Source organism: Sphaerodactylus townsendi, linkage group LG05 (genome assembly GCF_021028975.2).
Source record: "Sphaerodactylus townsendi isolate TG3544 linkage group LG05, MPM_Stown_v2.3, whole genome shotgun sequence".
Taxonomy (NCBI): domain Eukaryota; kingdom Metazoa; phylum Chordata; class Lepidosauria; order Squamata; family Sphaerodactylidae; genus Sphaerodactylus; species Sphaerodactylus townsendi.
Window position 1 is genome coordinate 110,951,952 of NC_059429.1, and position 20,992 is coordinate 110,972,943.

Consider the following 20,992-nt stretch of genomic DNA (forward strand, 5'->3'; position numbering starts at 1 on the left):
CACTGTGCTGTTCTGCCACAGGGGGCCATAAAAATGCGGCACAAATAATGCACTTTCAATCCATTTTCACAATTGTTTGCAAGTGGATTTTGCTATTCTGCACAGTAAAATCCAGCTGCAAAGTGCATTGAAAGTGGATTCAAAATGCATTATTCTGCATTTGCGGAAGGGGCCTCAGAGGAACTCTGCACATTCTCAGAGGCAGTATCTCCACTGAAGTCCACCCAACAGGTGAGCCCAGGCTCAAAATGCACAATCCTTTGGAAACGACCCACCCTGCCCACAGACGAAGAGCCAGAGGGAGAGAAGGAAACTCCCTCACGTAGATTCCCGAAGCCCTCAGGTGTGGTCGCGCTTCGTGCCTTGGCGGGGAAGGAACGCGGGCCGGAAAGAACGGAGACGGGCGGCGGTTCAACCGCCCTTGCAGTCTGTCATCTTCCCCAGGCGGGCCGGTCCGGAGCAGGCGGCGGGGCGGAGCCGGCCCTGCGGGGGGGGGCCAGGAGAGGGCGGGCTCAGGAGGCCGCGAAAAGTGCAGGCTGGCCGGGCTGGGAGAACCGCTGAGAGAAGTCCAGGAGGCAGCATGGAGCGTGGACCGCCTGTTTTCGACAAGCCCAAGGTGAGCAGCAACTTTGTAGAAATATATGCAAACATGCCTACCAGAAAAGAAATGGCTGGAACCTGGTATTTATCTCCTTCTTTTGGTTTTGTGTACATTCCGGATGAGAATATAGGAATAACCTATTATTATAGTTTGGAGTGGTAATTATCTCAAAATAAGCTTCCTATTCATTGGGGATCAGGAAGCAGACCTCCAGCTATGTATAATGGCTTTCAGCCTCATGCACTAGTCTTTATTGCTTTTCATTACATTTTTGTTGACGGGGGGGGGGGGGGGGGTCTGAGGCGCTCTCTTGTGCTCCCACGAAACCCCGAGCTTCCCTTTTGGGGAAATTATTCTGCCCCAAAACTGAGCTTCTCCCCGACGTCGTCTTTTCCCGCGTGATTTCTCAGTCGCCCCTGCCCAAGAAGAAAATATGGTTGGTCTCTGGGGCAGGAAACCCAAATCCCTCCCCGCCAGCCCAGCACCAATTGGTAAAAAATAGTGGCCCTTTATTGGCATCCCAAGATACTCTCAATAGTAAACCTGACCCTGCCTGCGCTGGACTTCTGTTAAAGCTCCCCCCGCCCCCTTTATTCACCATCCTCTTTATTTATTTATCCCCCTATTTATTCATCATCCTCCCTTTCTTGTCTCAGCATCTTCCAGGCAATTCAGACTGGTGCCCCTCACCCACGGTTCTCTTGACTCTTGCAGCCTCTTACAAATTCTTCTGGCATTTCTGCTTTCCTGGCTATCCTTTTGTTTCCAGCATCTTGTCATTGCTTCTGTTCAAAGCTTTTTCTCTAACCCGTTCTTTCCCATTTTCTCTCTGCAGGAGGGCTCACATCTAATAGAATTCCTGTGTAGGAAACTGCATTTAGCCTTCATGTGTAGATGGTGCTTGTGGTTTACGGGTTTTGTTTGTGGTGGCCTTGAAAGCTGCACGCCAATTGTGGTTTCCTAGTATGCATAAGTGTAAGAAAAATGTCACATCATTCCGTACACAGGTGTGCTTACCACAAAGAAATATTGTAATATGTGGAGAAACTCTCAGTTGCTCCCTATCCACTTTTCAGCCCTTCTAAAAATTATTTTCCTTCTAATGTTCCTACCTGCTCCTATGCATGCAGTCACATTCATTATGGAGAAACCTCAACAGGATATTTATCAGGCTGACTTTATTTAAAGGATTGTTAATTAAGATAATTGTTATATAATTACCTGCAGTTAAACAGCCAGTAACGCCCTGTCCTACTCATATGCTAAATTATTCATATAGGTGTTTATACTAACCCAAGCAGCTTACAACATTATTCTACTCTTCTCCATTTTTTCCTCACTATAGCAGTCCTATGAGATACTTGCCACAAGCTGCTATTTGATACTAAAAAAATACTATAAAAATTAACTTTTCTTTATTAAGATGTTTTTATCAGGCGGGAATCTGGTTTTTTTTGAAGGGGGGCATATAATAAACAACTCTTTAAAACGATAGAATAAGTTAGGTTCACCTCTAGGAACTGTTAATGAATAATTACGCTTTTACATTATTTTATCTATTTGTAATGTTTGAATATTCCCTTAGCCCCTCTGAACACATAACAACCCAACCCAGGGAGAAAGTTTTTCAGCCTCCCCATATCCAGACATTTAAAAAAAGTACAACACAAATTATTTTTACATGGAAAACACCAAACACACTTCATGCTGTTTCGCAGCCTGATAAAGTACAGTCCAAGAAAAGGTTTATCTGATCATTATGCTGCTAGAAGCTAAAATGACTAAAGTGAAGCTACAGTACATTAGTCAATGGAAAAGACTTTCTGGAAAAGACAATAATACTAGGAAATGTTGAAGACAGTAGAAGAACAGGAAGACCCACCATGAGATGAATTGACAATAAAGGAAGCCATGTCCCTCAGTTTGCATGACTTGAGCAAGGCTGTTTTCAAGAGGACAGTTTGGAGGTTATTGTTCATAAGTCAGAAGCGGCTTGATGGCACATAATGCATGTGAGCAGGCCCTCCATTCTTGTCCCCCCATTTCTCAGGGTGTAAAAACAGGCTCTTTGAGGAAGGCCTAGCCTATCAGATGAGGGAGCAGGTCTATTTGTGGCCTTTGGCAAAGCCAAGCACAACATAGCTCCCAGTTTTAAAGTGCGGGGGGTGGGGGGAAGAGCCTGTCCTCCACCCCATTCAACTTCAGGCTTGTCTAAGACTTGCAACACCTCAGCATAAGGCAGGTGGCTGGGGAAGGGGAGTACATCAGGCATCCTAAACTGGTAATGGTCACCAACTGCCAAAATTTCTCTCCCACTGTGAGTATTTAGAGCACACCCTCCTAAGCCATCACAACCTAGTCTCGTATGCCCAAAACCTACCATGGCCACTGTCAGTGCTAGTCCTTGAAAGTGGGAAAATGAGAAGTGAATTGGAAGGTCTTTGCACATGGAAGGGTGGAGGGAAGGAGGGAGATTGGCGAGACCAAAGAAGGTTACCTGGGGTTTATTTCTCCCATTGCATTGAATGTACCTTTGAACATCTCAGGAACTTTTAGCTCCCCCTCCTCTTCACTTGCCACAGTCTTGCTTGACTTACAGCTGCAATTTCAGCCTTACCAAGGGCTGCAACTGTCCTCTAAGGCCTGGAGTCTCCCTCTCCCTTGCTCCCCTACCTACTAGCAGCAGCCTAATTGGGGCAATGAGGTGTGCACGCTGCAGAACAAGACATCTCTGCTGGGCAGTGCGCCTCCCCTATCTCCTTACCGTGGTGGTGAACCTTTGGCACTCCAGATGTTATGGATTACAATTTTTGTAGTCCATAACATCTGGAGTGCCAAAGGTTCGCCACCACTAATCACTGCAGGCAGAACCTGTGCAATTAAGCCTCATTCACTTCCTACCAGCAGTCTTATCAGGGGTCAGGCCCATTGCAAAACAAACCATCTTCCAGACAGTTGAGCCTGTTCCATTTACTAACTCCAGCCTAATCGGAGGAATGGACTCATGCTGCAGAACAAGCCACCTCTTCCAGGCTATTGAACCTCTCCCACCTCTTGCCACTGTGCCTTCTCTTCCAACTGCCCTGGGCACCTGCCCCCTAGATCCAGCCCTACTTTTTATTCTAGATGGTGCTCTTCTCAATAACTCTTGGCCAAGACAAATCAAATTCAGGCCAGGCAAATGTGTCGTAGTTTTTGAGGCCGTAGTAATGCAGTAATAGGAACTGAACAAATATTCTGCTGTTCATGATACCCATGTCTACATAGTTGTGTGTGTGAGGACAGCACAAAGTCATCTTTTGTAATAGGGGTGGGGTATGTTAAAACTGCAGAACTCCCTTGTGTGGGCGTTAACAGATCCTGCCAAACACATTCATTTCAAGCCTTTTCCATGCCCCAGTGGAAGTGTGCTGTACATGTGACTTTCTTTGTCTGATATGTGAATGGAATACGTTTTGCACTAGAGAAGCTGTCAGTTTATAACAGACCTTTTGAACTTTTTGAGAGCTTGAGGAAGCAGCAGCAGGAGAAATGGAACCAGGTCATCATAAACAATAAGTATAATGAGCACACATCCTGGTAGTCTGAGTTTCTAAATGACGGGAGGAAGTTAACTACATAATGCTGACCAGCAAAAATATGGAATGCAGAAAGGTTAAAGGTAACTTTTATGATTTACTGCACAGGATTTTAAAATCTACGTAAATCTGTGTCATGCATTGCTTAATTCTTTCACAGAGGTGGTGCTAGTAATCTTATCCATTACATGTTTGATATTAGATGTCACTGGGAATAATTAGCCTTTGGTACTGTCTGCAATTACATATAATATTGCCGAAGTGTTAAGCTACATTTAAACCAGTTGCTAATTTTAAAGCAAAGAATGTTAAATCTCTACTGTACTACTTACAACATGACCGTAAAAACATTCATCACAAAGTTTGCTAAAGCCAAATGAAGCCCGCCGAACACGCTACATTGATTTTACAATGAGAAAATTAAAAAAAACCTGTTTTGAAAGGTAGAACAATATCTGGTATTCATCAATATGTGTGGGAGATGCTTATCCTCGTGATCATCACCAGTAGGAAAATCTTCAACTCTATTACTACAGTAATGGAAGAAAGACTAGTATGGGAATTTACAATCTCCCAACTGTTAACAATGGCATCATTTGGAACCTAGCTAATATGTATGCTGTCCTTAAGGAGAATTTGTCTAACAGTTAATATGTTTGTACCAAATATATGAAACTAGGGAACAACCCTAAACTTCTTAAGGGATGCCATATGATCTTCAACTGAAAATCTTGGGCCCCAAGATTTTATCTTTTTACCCTTCTAATTAAATTGAAGAAAAAAATCTCAGGGGGAAAAGATCAAATTCTTTGTTGCAAATAACCAATATAATGTACTGCTACCTCTACCAGCATTGTAATAGTATTCCAAATAACACATTTTACCCAACCTTTCATCTAGCATGCAGATCAATTTCTGTTAACAGTCTTTTGGTAATGCCTCAAATTCTGCTTCCAGTGTTAAGAATAAAGGGAGTATAATTGACAGTACAGTTAAACAGTAACATTTACTGAAGTCTAATGAAATGCGCTACTGGTAATCAAGACCAGCAGCATTTACATATCATAAATAGCCCAATAAAAGCAATTGATCACAAATTATTAAAGCATTACAATAGAACAAGTGAAATCAGGGGGGGGGGGATCAAATAAGAACAGTGGCTCCAGAACACAGGAAAAGAAGAAAAATATGATTAATGCACTTCCTGCTCGATGACAGCAGAGTGACATGCTGCTGATCTTGTGCATGTTTACTCAGAATATGTATCATGCCGGTAAGTGGCACTTATTGCAGCTCAGAAAATTGTAGCCTTTGTTCTTTTCCTGATAGAGATGGCGTTCATCTGCACTGCACACATATGAACTTTATGCCAATTTAACTGTTAAGGCTTTCTCTAGAGTGTAAGTAGATGAGGTGGTCTCTAGTTTTTGTTCACAGGCTTTGTTCACAGAACAAAGGACTCTGCCAGGGTTTCCTGAACATGGGTATGACCATTGAGACAGAGGCAGAGATACTGAATGTTGAAAGCATAACTATGCGATATGCCTGTCATGTTGGATCACAGGATGCGACTGGATTTGCAGTCAGACGTACATCGGGGGAACTCACTTTAAAACAGCATTGCAAGGCAGGGCTGCGAGGGAGGAAGAAATCCTGCTTCCCTCACTTTTGCCAGTGGAAAGAGCAGAGGAGCTTTTCGTTATTTTCTATAGTGCCAGAGAAAATGGGTGAACTCTTCCCTCCCCCACCTTTTCTATTGGTGAAAGTGATTTGGGAGGAAAATCAAGAGCACCTTCACTCTTTCCCCTGCAGCACCAAAGGTGAGTTCCCACAGCGTACACCTGACTGTGAGTCCAGTCATTCAACTGTAACGCAGCATGTCAGTCATATTGTCTAGCTCAGTGGTTCTCAACCTGGGGGTCGGGACCCCTTTGGGGGCCGAATGACCCTTTCACAGGGGTTGCCTAAGACTCTCTGCATCAGTGTTCTCCATGTGTAAAATGGATAAATGTTAGGGTTGGGGGTCACCACAACATGAGCCTGGGTCACTAGGCCATAAGAGAAGTCCTAGTTGAATCATGTCAAAGTTCTATTAGTTCCTGTGTCTTGCAACAGCCTGTCAGGTGCCTCTTTTAAACCCACAAGCAGAGACTGAAGGTAAAGGGCTCGCTCCCCTCTTGTTATCCCTAGTATCTGATATTCAGTGGTATGCGGCTTCTGAAAATGGAGGTTCAGTTTAGCTACCCTAATTAAAAGCTATTGTATTTTCTTTTGACAGCATCTTCTGCCTTAAAAGCCTATATTTTAGCCTGGCCTAATAGGCAGGATGCTTCAAAATTTGATTGTTCAGCTGTTCCACTCAGTTTTATGGAAAACCAACCAAGGGCCAATCAACATATTGAAGGAAACCTGGAAACTGTTGTGCTGTTGTAATATTTGAGATATGCATCTATACTACCATGAGAAATATAGGGTATAGAAGAATGTTTACATGTAAAGAAAATAATTTCATTTTTTTCTCTTTTAGAAAATAACATACTGTAAGAATTTGTCTAGAATTCAAAGGAGAGTTTTGATAAAATGCTTGATTAATGAAATTGAGAATAAATATACATTTCTAAATTGATATTTGACAGTAAAATATATGTGCAGTTAATTAGACTAATTCACTGGCTGTATCTTACCAAGCATTCTTGTGCCTTGCTTGACTATTGAAAGTTGTTCAATTGACATCACAGACTGAGAAGGAAACATCTGTTTTGTTCTGATACCGTCTGGGTTGACTGAGCTACGTCAGCTAGAGATGTTAGTTTGCAGTCTCTGTTCACACCAGGACTTTCAGGATCAGAGCTCCCCATTCTCTGCTGTTTTTATGTAAAGCATGTAAGTTATTAATCTGTGGCTCGGCGCTGGTTTATAAAACCAGATCTCTGTTGCCCTGTGTCAACGGTAGCCTCATAATAATGTTTTTTAGCTTTTGGATTTACACAATGAGTGGGTCATCGTTAATTAGAGCCATGAAGAACTGGTGTGGTTTAGGGAGGGGTTGGCAGGTGCTTGGGAACCAAGGTAGTGAAAATACAAAGAAACCTGTCACGTGGGATCCTTACTGCTGTTGAGCAGTTTCTGCAGTGGTTTTGGGAGAGCCATTCAGGCCCATCTCCATGTGAATTATATCAGTCCAAGCCTGGAAGCCTGGAATAAGAATTTTTGACTCAGTGGGTGTACTTGGTTGGAGTGTATAACCTGGCAAAGATCACTTATAAGCTCTCTCCTTTAAAGGACAGGTTCTGTTCTCCTTAAGTTGGTGAGCAGGGAGAATGTTCAGGTTATGATTGATTCTATAAACCCCGACTCTTTAACTGGAACAGTTTAAATTGTTTCCTAGCATAGATTTATACAATTTCAGTTTTAATTTTCAGTCAGGGAAGCTTCTGTTTGTCTTCTAGGATTGAATATGCTACAGTGAAAGGGACAGATAAAATTGATTTGTCTCTACTAGCCAAGGTTGCTAGGACATCCATGATAAGCAAATGCTTCTGTTCCGTACAGAAAGACGTCACTGTTCAGAACGAATACTTTCAGGTGCGACAGACACAAACACAAAAAAAGTAAATTAACTCTTACGAGCACTAGGAATCAGATGGAGGTTACTTTTTTCCTTGTGTGGGCTGCTACACATAAATCAGCCATATTGCTTCCATGACTTTACTTTTCGTCTAGGAAAACTATATAACGAGAGGTGAGAGTGCTCACTCTCCCCTTGAAGAAATAAGAATAAATTAATCATCTCGGACCTCACATCCTTAAGAATTTGTATAACACGGCTAGCTGGGTCATAGCTTTCTATAACTAGGTCCTGGGCTTTCCCTGTGGTAGAATCACACCTTTTTGAACTGCCTACCCGAATGGGTGAGAATGCCTTCCTTGGCTGTGTTTAGAAGAAGAAGAGGAGTTTGGATTTATACCCCACCTTTCTGTCCTGTAAGGAGACTCAAGGTGGCTTACAAGCTCCTTTCCCTTTCTCTTCACACCACAGACACAGTATGTGAGGTAGGTGGGGCTTAGAGTTCCGAAGAACTGTGACTCATCCAAGGTCACCCTGCTGGAATGTAGGAGTGCAGAAACACATCTGGTTCACCAGATAAGCCTCTGCCACACGGTGGAGGAGTGGGGAATCAAACCCGGTTCTCCAGATTAGAATCCACCAGCTCTTAACCACTACACCATGCTAGCAAGGTATGCCATGCAAGATAGTTCAACTTCAGAGGGGTTTTGGTGGTAGATAAAATTTTTGGAAGTTTTAGACCGTATTCTTTAAGCTGTGCATTTTTACTTTGTTAATGAACTGTTATGTTTTTCTGTCCTTGCAACTTGCTGCATTATGAGGTGCCTTGAGTTCTGTTGTAAGATTGTTTTGTGGTGTTTTATGGTTGTATCCTTCCTGGGGACTTTGGTGATGGGTAGGAAGTAGGTACACAAATAAATAAGGTAAGATATAAATGTGTTTTGTAAATAAATTAGTAGAAAGCAGGCGCTGTTGGCTAATAAGTTTACAAGTGGTATAATGTCTGATGTAAAGTGTACACTTGAAGTCACTTTTGCACAGAATAGTATGGGCATTTTTGCAGATGTTGAGGAATGCTTAGTTTAAGGCTCCATGTATAGTAAACAGGAACAACTACAAGTTCTTTTATACCTACTACAAACACCTCCGGGCATCAAACCATGAGGGTGAATCCTGAGTTGCTGCTGCACAGTCCTTGAACAGTGCTAGAACGATATATAAACTTGTCAGATTTTCTTCCTATTTCTTTTCCCATTGCAGTCTCACTTTCTCCACCCACAAAACCTTCTCTCGCAGCCCTGTTCCATCAGAGCTGCCAAATCCATCTGGCTTGAGTATGGGCTTCAGATAGAATTTAGCAACTAGTTTGTAACTCTAGTGATCTCAGAAATAAGCATGCCTTCCCAACAGATTTCAGGAGTTTATTGTGAGGCCATTTATTCATGCTGGTAGAGAAACCAAGTCAGTTATTTATTTAATGCGCAGTACAATGACCCAGTAGTGTATTCAGTTCAGAGTGCAGTAGATCTGTAACAGTTACTAATTTGGGGAGGTTCTTGGGTTCAATCCCTGGCATCTTTATTATTAAAAAAAATAGCAGATGATGTGAAAGACCTCTACCTGAGACCCTGTAGAACTGCTGCCACTCAGAGCATGCAATCCTGATAGACCAGTGATCTCGTTCAGTATAAGGCAGTTTTAGTTTTAGTATTAATACTATTAGTATTGATACTATTAGTTCAGTATTAGTTTGCCGCAGGGAATCCAGGTGTTTTTCTTCAGGGTTGCAGTTTTGCTATGGATATGCTGCATTTTCCCAGAACAAATGTAGCCATTTATCACAGTCAAAATACAATTTATTTACTCCTCCCTCCACCCCAGCTCCAGTTTCATATCATTGCTATTGTGACTAGTCTGTGGAACTTGATAAGATATTAAATAATTCATTTCACCCGTCCTGTACACCTACTACGCTGACTTTTAAAGATTTATGTCAGTGTTTTGGTGGCTAAACATTCCCCTTAGCACCACTGAAGTGTAGGAGCATTTAAAACAATAAATATTTTGACTACCTCTCTCATCCTCACAATCGAAACAAGAGTGGTAGTACCTAGAAAGATAAAAAGCCCATGCAGTAATCTTTTAGTTATTGTGCTTTTTCGCCCCTGTATTGCAATAACTTTAATATCTGTTTTTCTGTTCTTTCCACTTTTTGCAGGTAGAACTGCATGTCCATCTGGATGGAGCCATTAAACCTGAAACTATTTTACACTTTGGCAAGTAAGTGGTATTAGGTTTGGTTGTGTTTCTCTATTTTTTAAAATAATAAAACCATTTATTCACAGCTCTGCAAAATGGCCCAACACTTATAGTTTTAGAATAAGCAAATTCAATGTCTTAAGTTGTGATCCAACTTTTTTTGTGATCTATATTGTGTTGCTCTAAAAAAAATCTTACTAAATTTAAAGTCTTCCCAATGGTTACAGAACTAGCAAAAGGAACTAAATTGCATGTTGTAAAGTTACAGTGGTGACAGGGTTTCTGGCTCCTCTCCCATCCTTGTGTTCAGCAACACCCTCAGCTGAACAATCAGGAGGTGCTCAGGGGAGGGAGGGCTTCTGTTCAGCCCACAGAAAATCCCAGGTTCAGTTCTCAACATCTCCAGTGAGAATCAGATAACTGGATGTCAAGACCTCAACCTGAGACCCTGGAGAGCCACTGCAAATCCAAGCCACGGAAACCTGCAACCCAACAAGATCGACACAGACTTCAGAGAATAATCAGAACTGCAGAAAAAACAATTGCTGCTAACCTGCCTTCCATTGAGGACCTGTATACTGCACGGGTCAAAAAAAGGGCTGTGAAAATATTTACTGACCCCTCGCATCCTGGACATAAACTGTTTCAACTCTTACCCTCTAAACGTCAAGCTTACATGAGCACTGCACACCTAAGACAACTAGGACATAAGAACAGTTTCTTTTTTTTTTCCCTCAATGCCATCACTTGTTAAACAAATAATTCCCTCGATAATGTCAAACTATTTATTATGTATATTTATTATATAATTACTGCACTACTCTTTTTTTTTCATCACTTGGCCCTATTTACTCCATCTCCCTCCCTAATTATGGACTGTATGACTATAGCTCCAGTGCTGACATTTCATTCTTTATTTTTTATGATTTTACATTTTGTATGTTTTAATTACTTCATTGATTGTTTCCTGATTGCTTTACTAGGACTCTATATGACAATCATTAAGTGCTGTACCTTATGATTCTTGACAAATGTATTTTTCTTTTATGTACACTGAGAGCATATGCACCGGAGACAAATTCCTTGTGTGTCCAATCACACTTGGCCAATAAAGATTCTATTCTATTCTATTCTATTCTATTCAGAGTGACAAATGATTGGGGAGCCTGACCCCAATAGCAAAAATTTCACTCAATATTACACATGTTTTATCCAGTGTGAATAAAAGTAGGAGGCTATTAGTATATTAACTAATGGAAATATGAATTGGCTCTTGTTATTGTAGAAAACTGCTGGACAGCATTGAGCTAAAAGGGGCCCTACTGGGAGTGCAGGTTGTATCAGAAGCAGTGGTGGGATCCAAAAATTTTAGTAACAGGTTCCCATGGTGGTGGGATTCAAACAGTGGCGTAGCGCCAATGGGGATGGGCGGGGCACGACGGGGGCGTGGCCGGGCATTCCATGGGCGGGGCATTAATAATTTCTCTGTTACTGTAAAAAACTCTTACTGTAAAAAAAAGTTCCTAATTTCCAGCTGGTATCTTTCTGTCCATAATTTAAACTCATTATAGCAAGTCCTATTGTCTACTGCCAACAGAAACAACTACTTCTCCTCTAATTGACTTCCTGTCAAATACTTTATACTTTCAAATACTTAATTTTGTTTCTAGAAATCAAAAGAAGGATACTTTCCTTAAACAAGGAACTTTACCATATTTTTAAAACATGTTTTTAAAACAGCCCAACAGGGAAAATTATCCCATTTTTTAACTTCGCTAACCAGCCACATAGGAAACAACAGGACTTTATGATTTTTGGACCTAATGGAATTTCTAACGGAAAAGCAGACCCAATTAGTAACCCCCTCTCGACACACACGAATAATTACTAACCCACTCTCGGGAACTGGTGAGAACCTGCTGGATCCCACCTCTGGTCAGAAGCCATGTTGCAAACTGATGTGGATTTGCTAACAAAAACTCTTTCTGTGCAAATGAAAACAGATGTCATATAAGGACACTGTTAAGAATTTCTACTGCAGTGTATTTAGAAAAGGATATTTTGAAGCCAAAACTGAGATATTACTGTTTAGACAGGCAATATTTTTAAGATGCAAGGGAATTAATAATGAATTGAAGGAAAGGGCTAGAAACACCAGGCAGGCAGATAGGTTATTATGAAATCCAGGAAATGAAAGGTCTTTCACTTAGCCTTGTAGCCCTTGATTGTTTTCAAATATCCTGAGTGACTTAAGCTGCTATCCTATGTGTGTGGCCGCAATCCTGAGAAAACTTTCCTGGAAATAAGCCACATTTGATAAAATAGAACTTACTTCTGCATAGATCTGCATAGATTTGCTCCCTAAGTAACACTATGCTCCATGGAATATATAATTCCTAGTTAATTATGATGCAATCAGACAGCAGAAAATCCAAATTCCACTATAAAATCCACCATTTAATGAGAAAACCAACTACTACTTGTGTGTACATATGTTCTTTGTTCTATTAGCACTTGCACATTTCCTTGCTTTTTTTAAACCCAGTGAGTGTGTGTATTCTGCTGAGTGAGACCTGGACCCTACAGGATATAATACTGTTTATCAGGGCCTGTAAGAAAGAGCTGGTAAGCTGTTCTGTTACCAGATTGACCCATGGTGTGTGTTGGGGGGGGGGCATGTTTTCTTCCCACCTCACCAATCTTTGGGTTGTCTGGCATGTAGTAACAAGATGGGTAGCCCGTTCCTGCATGGCCTGAATTACCCACAAGGACAAAATACCCTTCCCCAGAATCTGTCGTGCACATAGCCTGCCTCTCTCTCCATAAAGGGATTGACAGATAAACAGTGCTTGTAGCCAGGAAAGAGTTGCTCCCATCTTCAGCCCTGGATAGGGTACTCCAGGGAGACAATAGGAATGCAAACATGCTAATGTAATCCTATCAAGAAGGTTCCTGCCAAACACAATACTAACCTGATTCCTTCTTCTGCCATTAAATATTCAATACTTAACTCTTGCACCCTCCTTTGTCTTCCCTCCGGAGTACAGGAAATCTCCTTTGTCCCAGGAGATTAAGCTCAGCATGGCTAGAGGGCCCTATAAAATATAGATCTCCCCTATAAAAAAGGCCCTCACTCAACCCTCAGCATTCAGTGTGTCTGGACTGCTGGTCTGGCCACACTGTTCTGCCCAGTACTTCTGAGCCTGCCCTGGAGTTCCATTGTGTTGTGTGCCACCTGCTTTCTACCCCGCCTCCTTGGAGCCCAGTGCAGGTTGCTGGCCTCTGCTTCATGGCCCCGAAGCCCTGTTAGGGTCTGGTACAGTATTACCCCTAAGAATTCCCCCAATTCCTCCACTATTCCAAACCTATCCCCTCAACACTGCTTATATCCTAGGACTGTGTGTCTGTTCTGCCACTCTTTGTGTATCTGTATTTTTATTATTTTTGTTAAACTTTACCTCTCCTGCTGATTTCTTGCAAAAGTTGACCTTAGTATACATAGACCACAAAGATCTTGAGCTTGCCCAACCTTTTGCCAAGTCAAAAGTCTACTCTCACTAATTCCCCACTCTAAAAGGGAAATACTCCCACCATTTTGGGTAATAGTTCTACCAGGCATACAGTTGAGGCAGCTGTAGTTGTCCAACTCGATTTCCCCTTCTCCCAGCTTCCCTTTTTCTTCCTTCCTTTTCCCATTTCCTTTTCCCTTCATCCTCCCCTCAGTGGGGTTAAAGAATTGAGTGCCATCTATGCAGAAGTAATGACTGTGGTAAGTTTTAATTGCTAGTGATTTTAATTGTTATGAGTTTTTAATTGTAAAGTTAGATTGTAAGTTCATGCTGTTTAAACTTGGAAATGTTGGAAACCACACTAAGAAGAAGAAGAAGAGTCTGGATTTATATCCCCCCTTTCTCTCCTGTAGGAGACTCAAAGGGGCTTGCAATCTCCTTGCCCTTCCCCCCTCACAACAAACACCCTGTGAGGTAGGTCCAAGGTCACAGCTGGCATGTGTGGGAGTGCACAAGCTAATCTGATTCACCAGATAAGCCTCCACAGCTCAAGTGGCAAAGCGGGGAATCAAACCCAGTTCCCCAGATAAGCCTGTATGGCGAAGAGCAGTACACAAACCTAATCAACCATGAACCAAACCATAAACAATTATTTCTGTCTGTTGCTCCCCCACCGCCACTTCAATTGCAAATGAATTTTTTTAATGATTTCTGGATCACTTTTAAAAAGGAGGCAACTGTACGGGGTTATAGAAAGCAGTTGGAGAGGCTGCCCTGAATTCACTGGTTTGATTTGCAGGATTCTTTGAATTAATCAAATTAATCATTGTAGATCATATTTGTACATAAGAGAAAAGGAATTTGGACCCAAATAATGATGAACTTGCAACATGTCAAATATACAGGGCTTTCTGACTATGTGATAACAGTTCAGAATGAATCTAAGTAAGCCTTCAGTAGATGATGTAGAGGAAGGCAATGGTAAAATCACATCTGCATCTCACTTGCCTTGAAAGCCTCTTGGTGGGGTTGCTGAAATTGACTGCAATTTGATGGCATGTTATGCACACACACACACACAACATATATGTTGTTGTTTACCTCCTAGGAAAAGAAAAATTTGTCTCCCTGCAGATACTCCAGAAGGCCTCCTAAAGCACATTAGCTACAAAGAGCCACTCAGTCTTACAGAGTTCCTAACAAAGTTTTCCCACTACATGCCAACAATTGCGTAAGTACTGTCCTCAGTCTCTTATCTATGCTGTGGATTGATGTTACCATCATCGGGATGTGATCTGGAGCTTGTTTTGCTTTGCCCTGATTTGATTGATCCTATTAAACAATGAAACACACTTAGGCTTGCCTTTCAAAGCTCTGAACACTAAAATGGAAGCTTCAACTTGTAAACAGGAGTAATTTATGCCCAATTTGTGTGACTTGCTAGTGCTTGGTGACTCTTCGCCTAAGGCAAAATGAATGAAACAGTTTCTAAGGGCATGTGAAAGCTACCCTTTCAAAACATAGGCTTTTCCACAGGTACAGCTTACCATAAATTTTCCCAGTGGTCATATTTTGCGTCTTGGAAATGTTTTCTGTGAAAACATTCATGCTGCATCCTTCTGCTGAAAATATTTCTGACGGTAGAGGGATATCATACATGATACAGAAGAACAGCTCTCCTCTTTTTTTCCTTTGGGGAGGCACTCTAGTATTACTGTGCAGCTACATTTTGAAGCTGCAACTCAAAAACATCTCTACTTCCATTTCTACTGTTGAGAACTCAGAATGGAACCAAAACAACTCCTGGAGCAGATTCCATTACGTGAAGAATACACATAGCCCACCCCCACCACATTTTTCAACCAAATTTGATCTGCAGTAATACATTATAGTTGCAGCAGTAGTTCTGATTGCATGCAGTGATTACTCCTGGTACTATACATTGTTGAAGGCTTTCACGGCCAGAATCATCTGCCTGTTGCGGCTTTTCTAAAAGCAATGGGGCGCCTAGAATAGCATCAGGTGGATCCCTGCTGAAGTAGACTGGGAGAGAAATGCATAATCAGGCTACTGACGCAGGAAAGGCCCCTTCTCTGGGTGGGTTCATATAGGAGCAAATATCCCTTAAGATACCTGGTTCTAGAATAGGGACTGTTTTTGTCATAGTAAGGAATTGTGAAATAATATGAATGAAGCATTTTGAACCCTCTAACGTTATTACTGTTATTGGTTGTTGTGGGTTTTCTGGGCTGTGTGGCCATGGTCCGGTAGTTTTATCTCTTAATGTTTCACCTGAATCTATGACTGACATCTTCAGAGGTGTGCATGGTAAGATGTGTTTCTTTCCATGAAACAGTGTGTAGTTGGGTATTTGCTTTGTCCATGTCCAAGGAGGGGGATGAGGCTGCACTGACTCAATATATATATTGAGTCAGTGCAGGGGAGAAGGGAGGGATGGAGTTTGTGGCATGTGGTGGATTGTTGAATGGTGTTTGACAAGTCTGGTTTTTGTGTTGGCATTTTTAGTACCGGTAGCCAGATTTTGTTGATTTTCAGACTGTTCCTTCTTGTTGAAACTGTCTCAGTGTTTGTGGATTTCAGTGACTTTCCTGTGTAGTCTGACATAGTAGCTGTAGGAGTTTTCAAGATTTTCTGTGTCATCAAATAATATCTTTGCCTAGCTTGGGTTACAGCATGTTCAGCTATGAATAATTTGTCAGGTTGATTTAGTTGGCAGTGCCTTTCATGTCCTTTTATTCTTGTCAGAATGCTATGTTTTGTCATCCTAGTACTCTTTTCAATCACTCCCAGCTTCAAAATCGCTCTTTGCCCTAAAGTTATATTGGCAGTTCAATATGAAATTGACAAAGCAGATCCAGTCAACTATGCTAGTTTGTATCTCTGCCTCTATGTTACATCACTAGTTTGATATGAAAAAGAGAAAAAATGTTTAGAATCCTTTCAAAAATGGAGGAGGAGGAGAGAATGGCTGAAGGGGATGTTGGGTGACTTCACAGGGACATGGAGAAGGGCCAGGTGCTTGGTGGAGAAATGTAGACCTTTTCAACATGATCACATGGTTAAGGGAAGCTGGCTCAGAAATGGATTTTTTTCTTTAAAAAAACTGTGGTATAAGTGCTTTGGGAAACAGTGGAGGAAAAATGAAGGGAAAATATTTCCAGAACCAAATGGAAGAAAAAAACACATGGAATTAAAAAAAAGAAAGAAAGAAAGAAAGCCTTTAGGGGCCAAATACAATGTGAACAACTTGTGCGGACAACACCATTGTGTGGGCTGTTCTAGAATTGTTGTCATAAGGAACAGGATTTGTTGAGATCAGCACAATGTGCATTCTCCATTACGTATTGATTTCCAGGATGGCAAAGACCTTCACGCACAGATCTTTTGATGAGTATCAAAGCTTCCTGTTCTGGGGCTGGTGAAAAGGTCCTAATAGAGTTTTGCTTGAAAAACCCTTCTGGACCATAGAATTCCAATACTTTGGATTAATAGCCTTTTGGTCTATTCTACATTACACAGCAGGGTGACTCAGCCACTGCCATCTCCAGTGGTTGGGCTTCTGTGGCATCTCAAGACAGTTCCATATGCTGCTGCATGTATAATACGGGCATGCATTCCACCACTCAAGTCAGCAACGTTTGAAACCTACCTCTAATTTTTCTTCTTCCTTAGCTGGCTCTTCTGCCACATTAAGAACCATTTGAGCTGGAGGAAGGCTTCAACGTTTGCTGAGCAGAGTTGTGGGACACTTGCCAGTATATCTAAAAGAATTAATCATGTTAGTACAATAAAGTGTTACTTATTATTAAGCAAAGATATTTGAGTGGGCCAGAGGTTATTTATATTCTTGCTGGCTCTGCACAAATGTACCTTGAAACTGGGACTCGCTGCCCTTTTTCTTCCTGTAGCTCAAGCCTAACTTCCTTTTTTTGTAGTCCAGTCAGCTTATTGTATGCTAGTTGAGGAATCTGTTGCCCTCCCATGTACCCTGCTTGAGGTGTACTGTCTGCTTTATTTTAGCCTTTTAATACACAGCCTGGGCCTTAGTGCTTGAACATTTTTCTCCTTTATAAAAGTAAACAAAAATATCCTTCAATCAAGGTATTAAATGTTTACCCCACCCCCACCCCTCCTCAAAAAAAGCATTTCCAGAATGGAGGAGGACAAAGAACATCTTTGACTTCATGACTACAAGCAGGAAGGTGTATGAAGAAGCAAGTACAGAACAGTGTGGGAAATAGCATAAGGTAACGTTTGGCATATATATGGAGTATTTCAAGTTTATCTGTTTCAGTTATGCAGGGCTACTCTTGAGGTTGCTCTGGAAATGGTAACTGGTCCAGAATACAGCAGTGTGAATCCTTACAGGGATCCCATATAGAGGGCATATACAATCTGTGCTCTGTCAGCTGCACTGACTCCAGATAGAATATTGTTTCAAGGTTTTGGTACTTAGATATAAAGCCTTAAATGGTCTGATACCATTGTATCTGTGGGTCCGCCTCTCCCTGTTTACCCATGAACATCTGGAGAGCCGCAGGTTCCTGACCCCTGTCTTAGACCATCCTCACCATTGAGGAATTTTTTTGGAAGCAGATCATCTTGTACATTTAAACTGGATAATTGGTTTTAAATTATATGTTTTAATCCCATATTGTATTAATACATTGTGATTTATTATAATGGAAGCCACCCTGAGCCCAGCTTTGCCAAGAAAGGGGGTAAGTCAAATTAATTAAATAAATAAATACCCTGCCTTTCAATTTCAAAAGTTTCAAACCAGCAAACAGTGAAAGGGCGCAAATAACCCAAGACGCAGAACATAGAATAAAATTCTAGAATGAGAAACCCTTCAGTTTAAATGGAGAGGTAGGTCATTTACATATTCACCCAGAATGCAGAGAAATCATAAGAAATCGGATGCCTTAAATAATATTATGTAAGCAATAAACTTGATGTAATTTGCTTACTGGAAATTAAGCTTTATATGTCCACACTTTGCCTTAATCTTTCAGATTGACATTGAGTTTGAGGTATCAAAACAGCAGTAGCAGCAAATCCTAAAACAAATCATAGCTAAAGTAGCAATGTTGATACAGTTTTTTACTTCTTCAATGGATGATTTTTCCACCTGGTACCTAAAAGTCACTAATGTTGACAGCAGGCATCTCTTGGAGGCCACCACTCATAAGATGTCTGAAAGTAGGGGTTCTAAGAGGAAAAACACCTCTGAAGGTAATTTCAGAAAATCAGCAGGTTCATATAGGAGCTGTCAACTCTTCAATGTTCAAATAGTTTCATACACATGTGAGTCAATAAGTATATCCTGCTGTGACTGCATTTGTTCCTGCAGCCTTCCCTTCAAGTGAAATGTTCTTTAGAGTGCTGGCAAAAACTTCAGTGCATAGTCTGTGCTGCATTACTATTGGATCTGGCAAAACCTACTATAAACTTCAGAGCAGCCTCTTGTTTTATTCATGGGAAAAGGTGCAGGGGTTTAATGTTGTCTTCATGAAATCTAGCAATTCATAGGATTGGAAAGGAAGGGTGATCTGTAGAGCCGCTTTGGACAGAATGTTATGATGGAACATAGGAATAGCTCTGCTAGGTCAAACCAAAGGTCCATCGCCTCCAACAACCTGTTAATTAGAGAATCTTACCTGGTGTTGACACAAAGATTGCTTGAAGGCAATAGCTTTGCTCCATGTTGCCCCTCAGCACCTGGTATTTAGGGGTGAACTTCCTTTGAACATGGAGGTTCTGATTAATTGAAAAAGAGAGCCACATCAATTGCCAACCAAAGAGCAAAAAAAAAAATACTGGGAAAGAAAGTTGTTCATTTATCGTGACAACCCCTACAAATGTCACATGTTGCTTTATCAGAGAATCTGGAAATATGATGTATCCAAAATTCTGAAAGATGATTATACTTCCAGATGTCCAAATTGTCTTTCAGATTTTTGGAGACAGTTATCCTAGGGCCTCTGACAAAGCAGTGTGCAAATTCTTTCACTGTTCTTTGTTTTGGTTCTGTTTCGCCATCATGGTTGATAACTAGAGATAGGCCCATCCTCCATGAATCTGTCTAGGCCCTCATGAAAACCACCATTGCATCCTGAGGCAGTGATTTCTATTGCCAATTATTTTATTTCATTTATGCCCTGCCTTTCTCTCCTGACTGGGAGCTAATGCTGCTTATATTGTTCTCCTCCCCTCCATGTTGAGCTAAATGAAATGGGCACTGACATATTCAGATCTAGATCAGCAGTTGTCAAAGGAAAATGTGCTAGTCAGCAATTTCTCCCACAAGCTGATTGGATAGTGACCAAACTGCACTGTAAATATTTCTTCTGCACTAAGATAAAGCCTTTCTTTGGAAAAGAGCAACTTGTGCTGTTCGATTCTTTTCTCCTGGGCAAGCCGGCGGGGGAACTTCCAGTGCGTTTATATCGCTGCGCTAACACTCCATTCTATCCTCTCAGCAACCCAGAGTGAAGATTTGAATCTGGGTCTCCATGATCCTAGTCTAACACTCCAGGCCACTACATTATACAGGCTGTGTTATATGAAGACATACTTTTTTTTGTCCATCTGAAATCTACTGTCTGTCAGTTTCATTCGTGATTTAAAATTCTGATGATGTTGGGGAGGGAGAAAAAGTTGACTTTAAATCATACATAAATTTCTATAATGTTTTTCTCCCCAGTTTTCTTTTCCCTTCAAGTAAATAACCCCAAATGCTGATATAAGGGTCTACTCCTACATACCTGTATAGCTATTCATGTTTGTGACTCATCTTGATGAGTTTTAGCAGTTAGTTTCAAAACTGGGCAGGTAATCCAGCATGTTTCTTCTGGGATTCATACATTTTTTTAGCCTGTCAGCAACCTGTTTGGACTTGGCTTGTAGCTAGTATTTATGAAGTCCTGATTATGAAGTCCTAGAACTGAATACTTACTTTTGGACACCTTTCAAATTTAGGTACACATGAATAACTGCAATAATAATAGTTTGCAATGAATCATAAGGGACCACTGGCAAGTACAGACATTGCTGGTTCCAAAACAGAACTGATGCAGGCCCCATATTTATTCACTTAATGTGTGTTTATACTACATTCTCCAAGGAGTTGTGCCTGGCACAATCAAGGAAATCCTGTTTTGCTGTGTGAATTTGTGAAATGCTGAAAAGAGACAAACAGAGTTACACCCTTCTTAAAACCACTGGGGTTTAAGAGTGTAACTGCTTAAGCTAGTACTGAAGTTCACTTTCCCCCAAGCCCTATCTGCAAACCTGTCTGGGTGATTTAACACCAAAAGAAGTTTAAAAAATTCCATGCTGCAGCTAATTGACTACTTAATGGTCCCATTAATCAGTGGTCTGCGCAACTGAATTTTAAATAAGGATCATGTGTTCCCCACATTGTTTATGGCAAGCATAGCTTAGTAGTTACATC

At 41.2% G+C, this 20,992-nt stretch overlaps 2 protein-coding genes across 2 annotated transcripts in view; one reads left to right on the top strand and one right to left on the bottom strand.

Moving 5' to 3' along the window:
* CCN5 (cellular communication network factor 5) overlaps positions 1-20,992 on the bottom strand; it is a 136,468-nt gene that overhangs the window by 87,420 nt on the left and 28,056 nt on the right. The gene's annotated exons all lie outside the window — the stretch shown is intronic.
* The window catches only part of ADA (adenosine deaminase), a 43,012-nt gene continuing 22,528 nt past the window's right edge, over positions 509-20,992 (top strand). Inside the window, exons 1-3 of the mRNA XM_048497117.1 lie at positions 509-616; positions 9,966-10,027; positions 14,624-14,746. Of these exons, the coding sequence (XP_048353074.1) occupies positions 581-616; positions 9,966-10,027; positions 14,624-14,746 (221 nt within the window). The 5' untranslated portion in view covers positions 509-580. The remainder of the gene's footprint in view (positions 617-9,965; positions 10,028-14,623; positions 14,747-20,992) is intronic.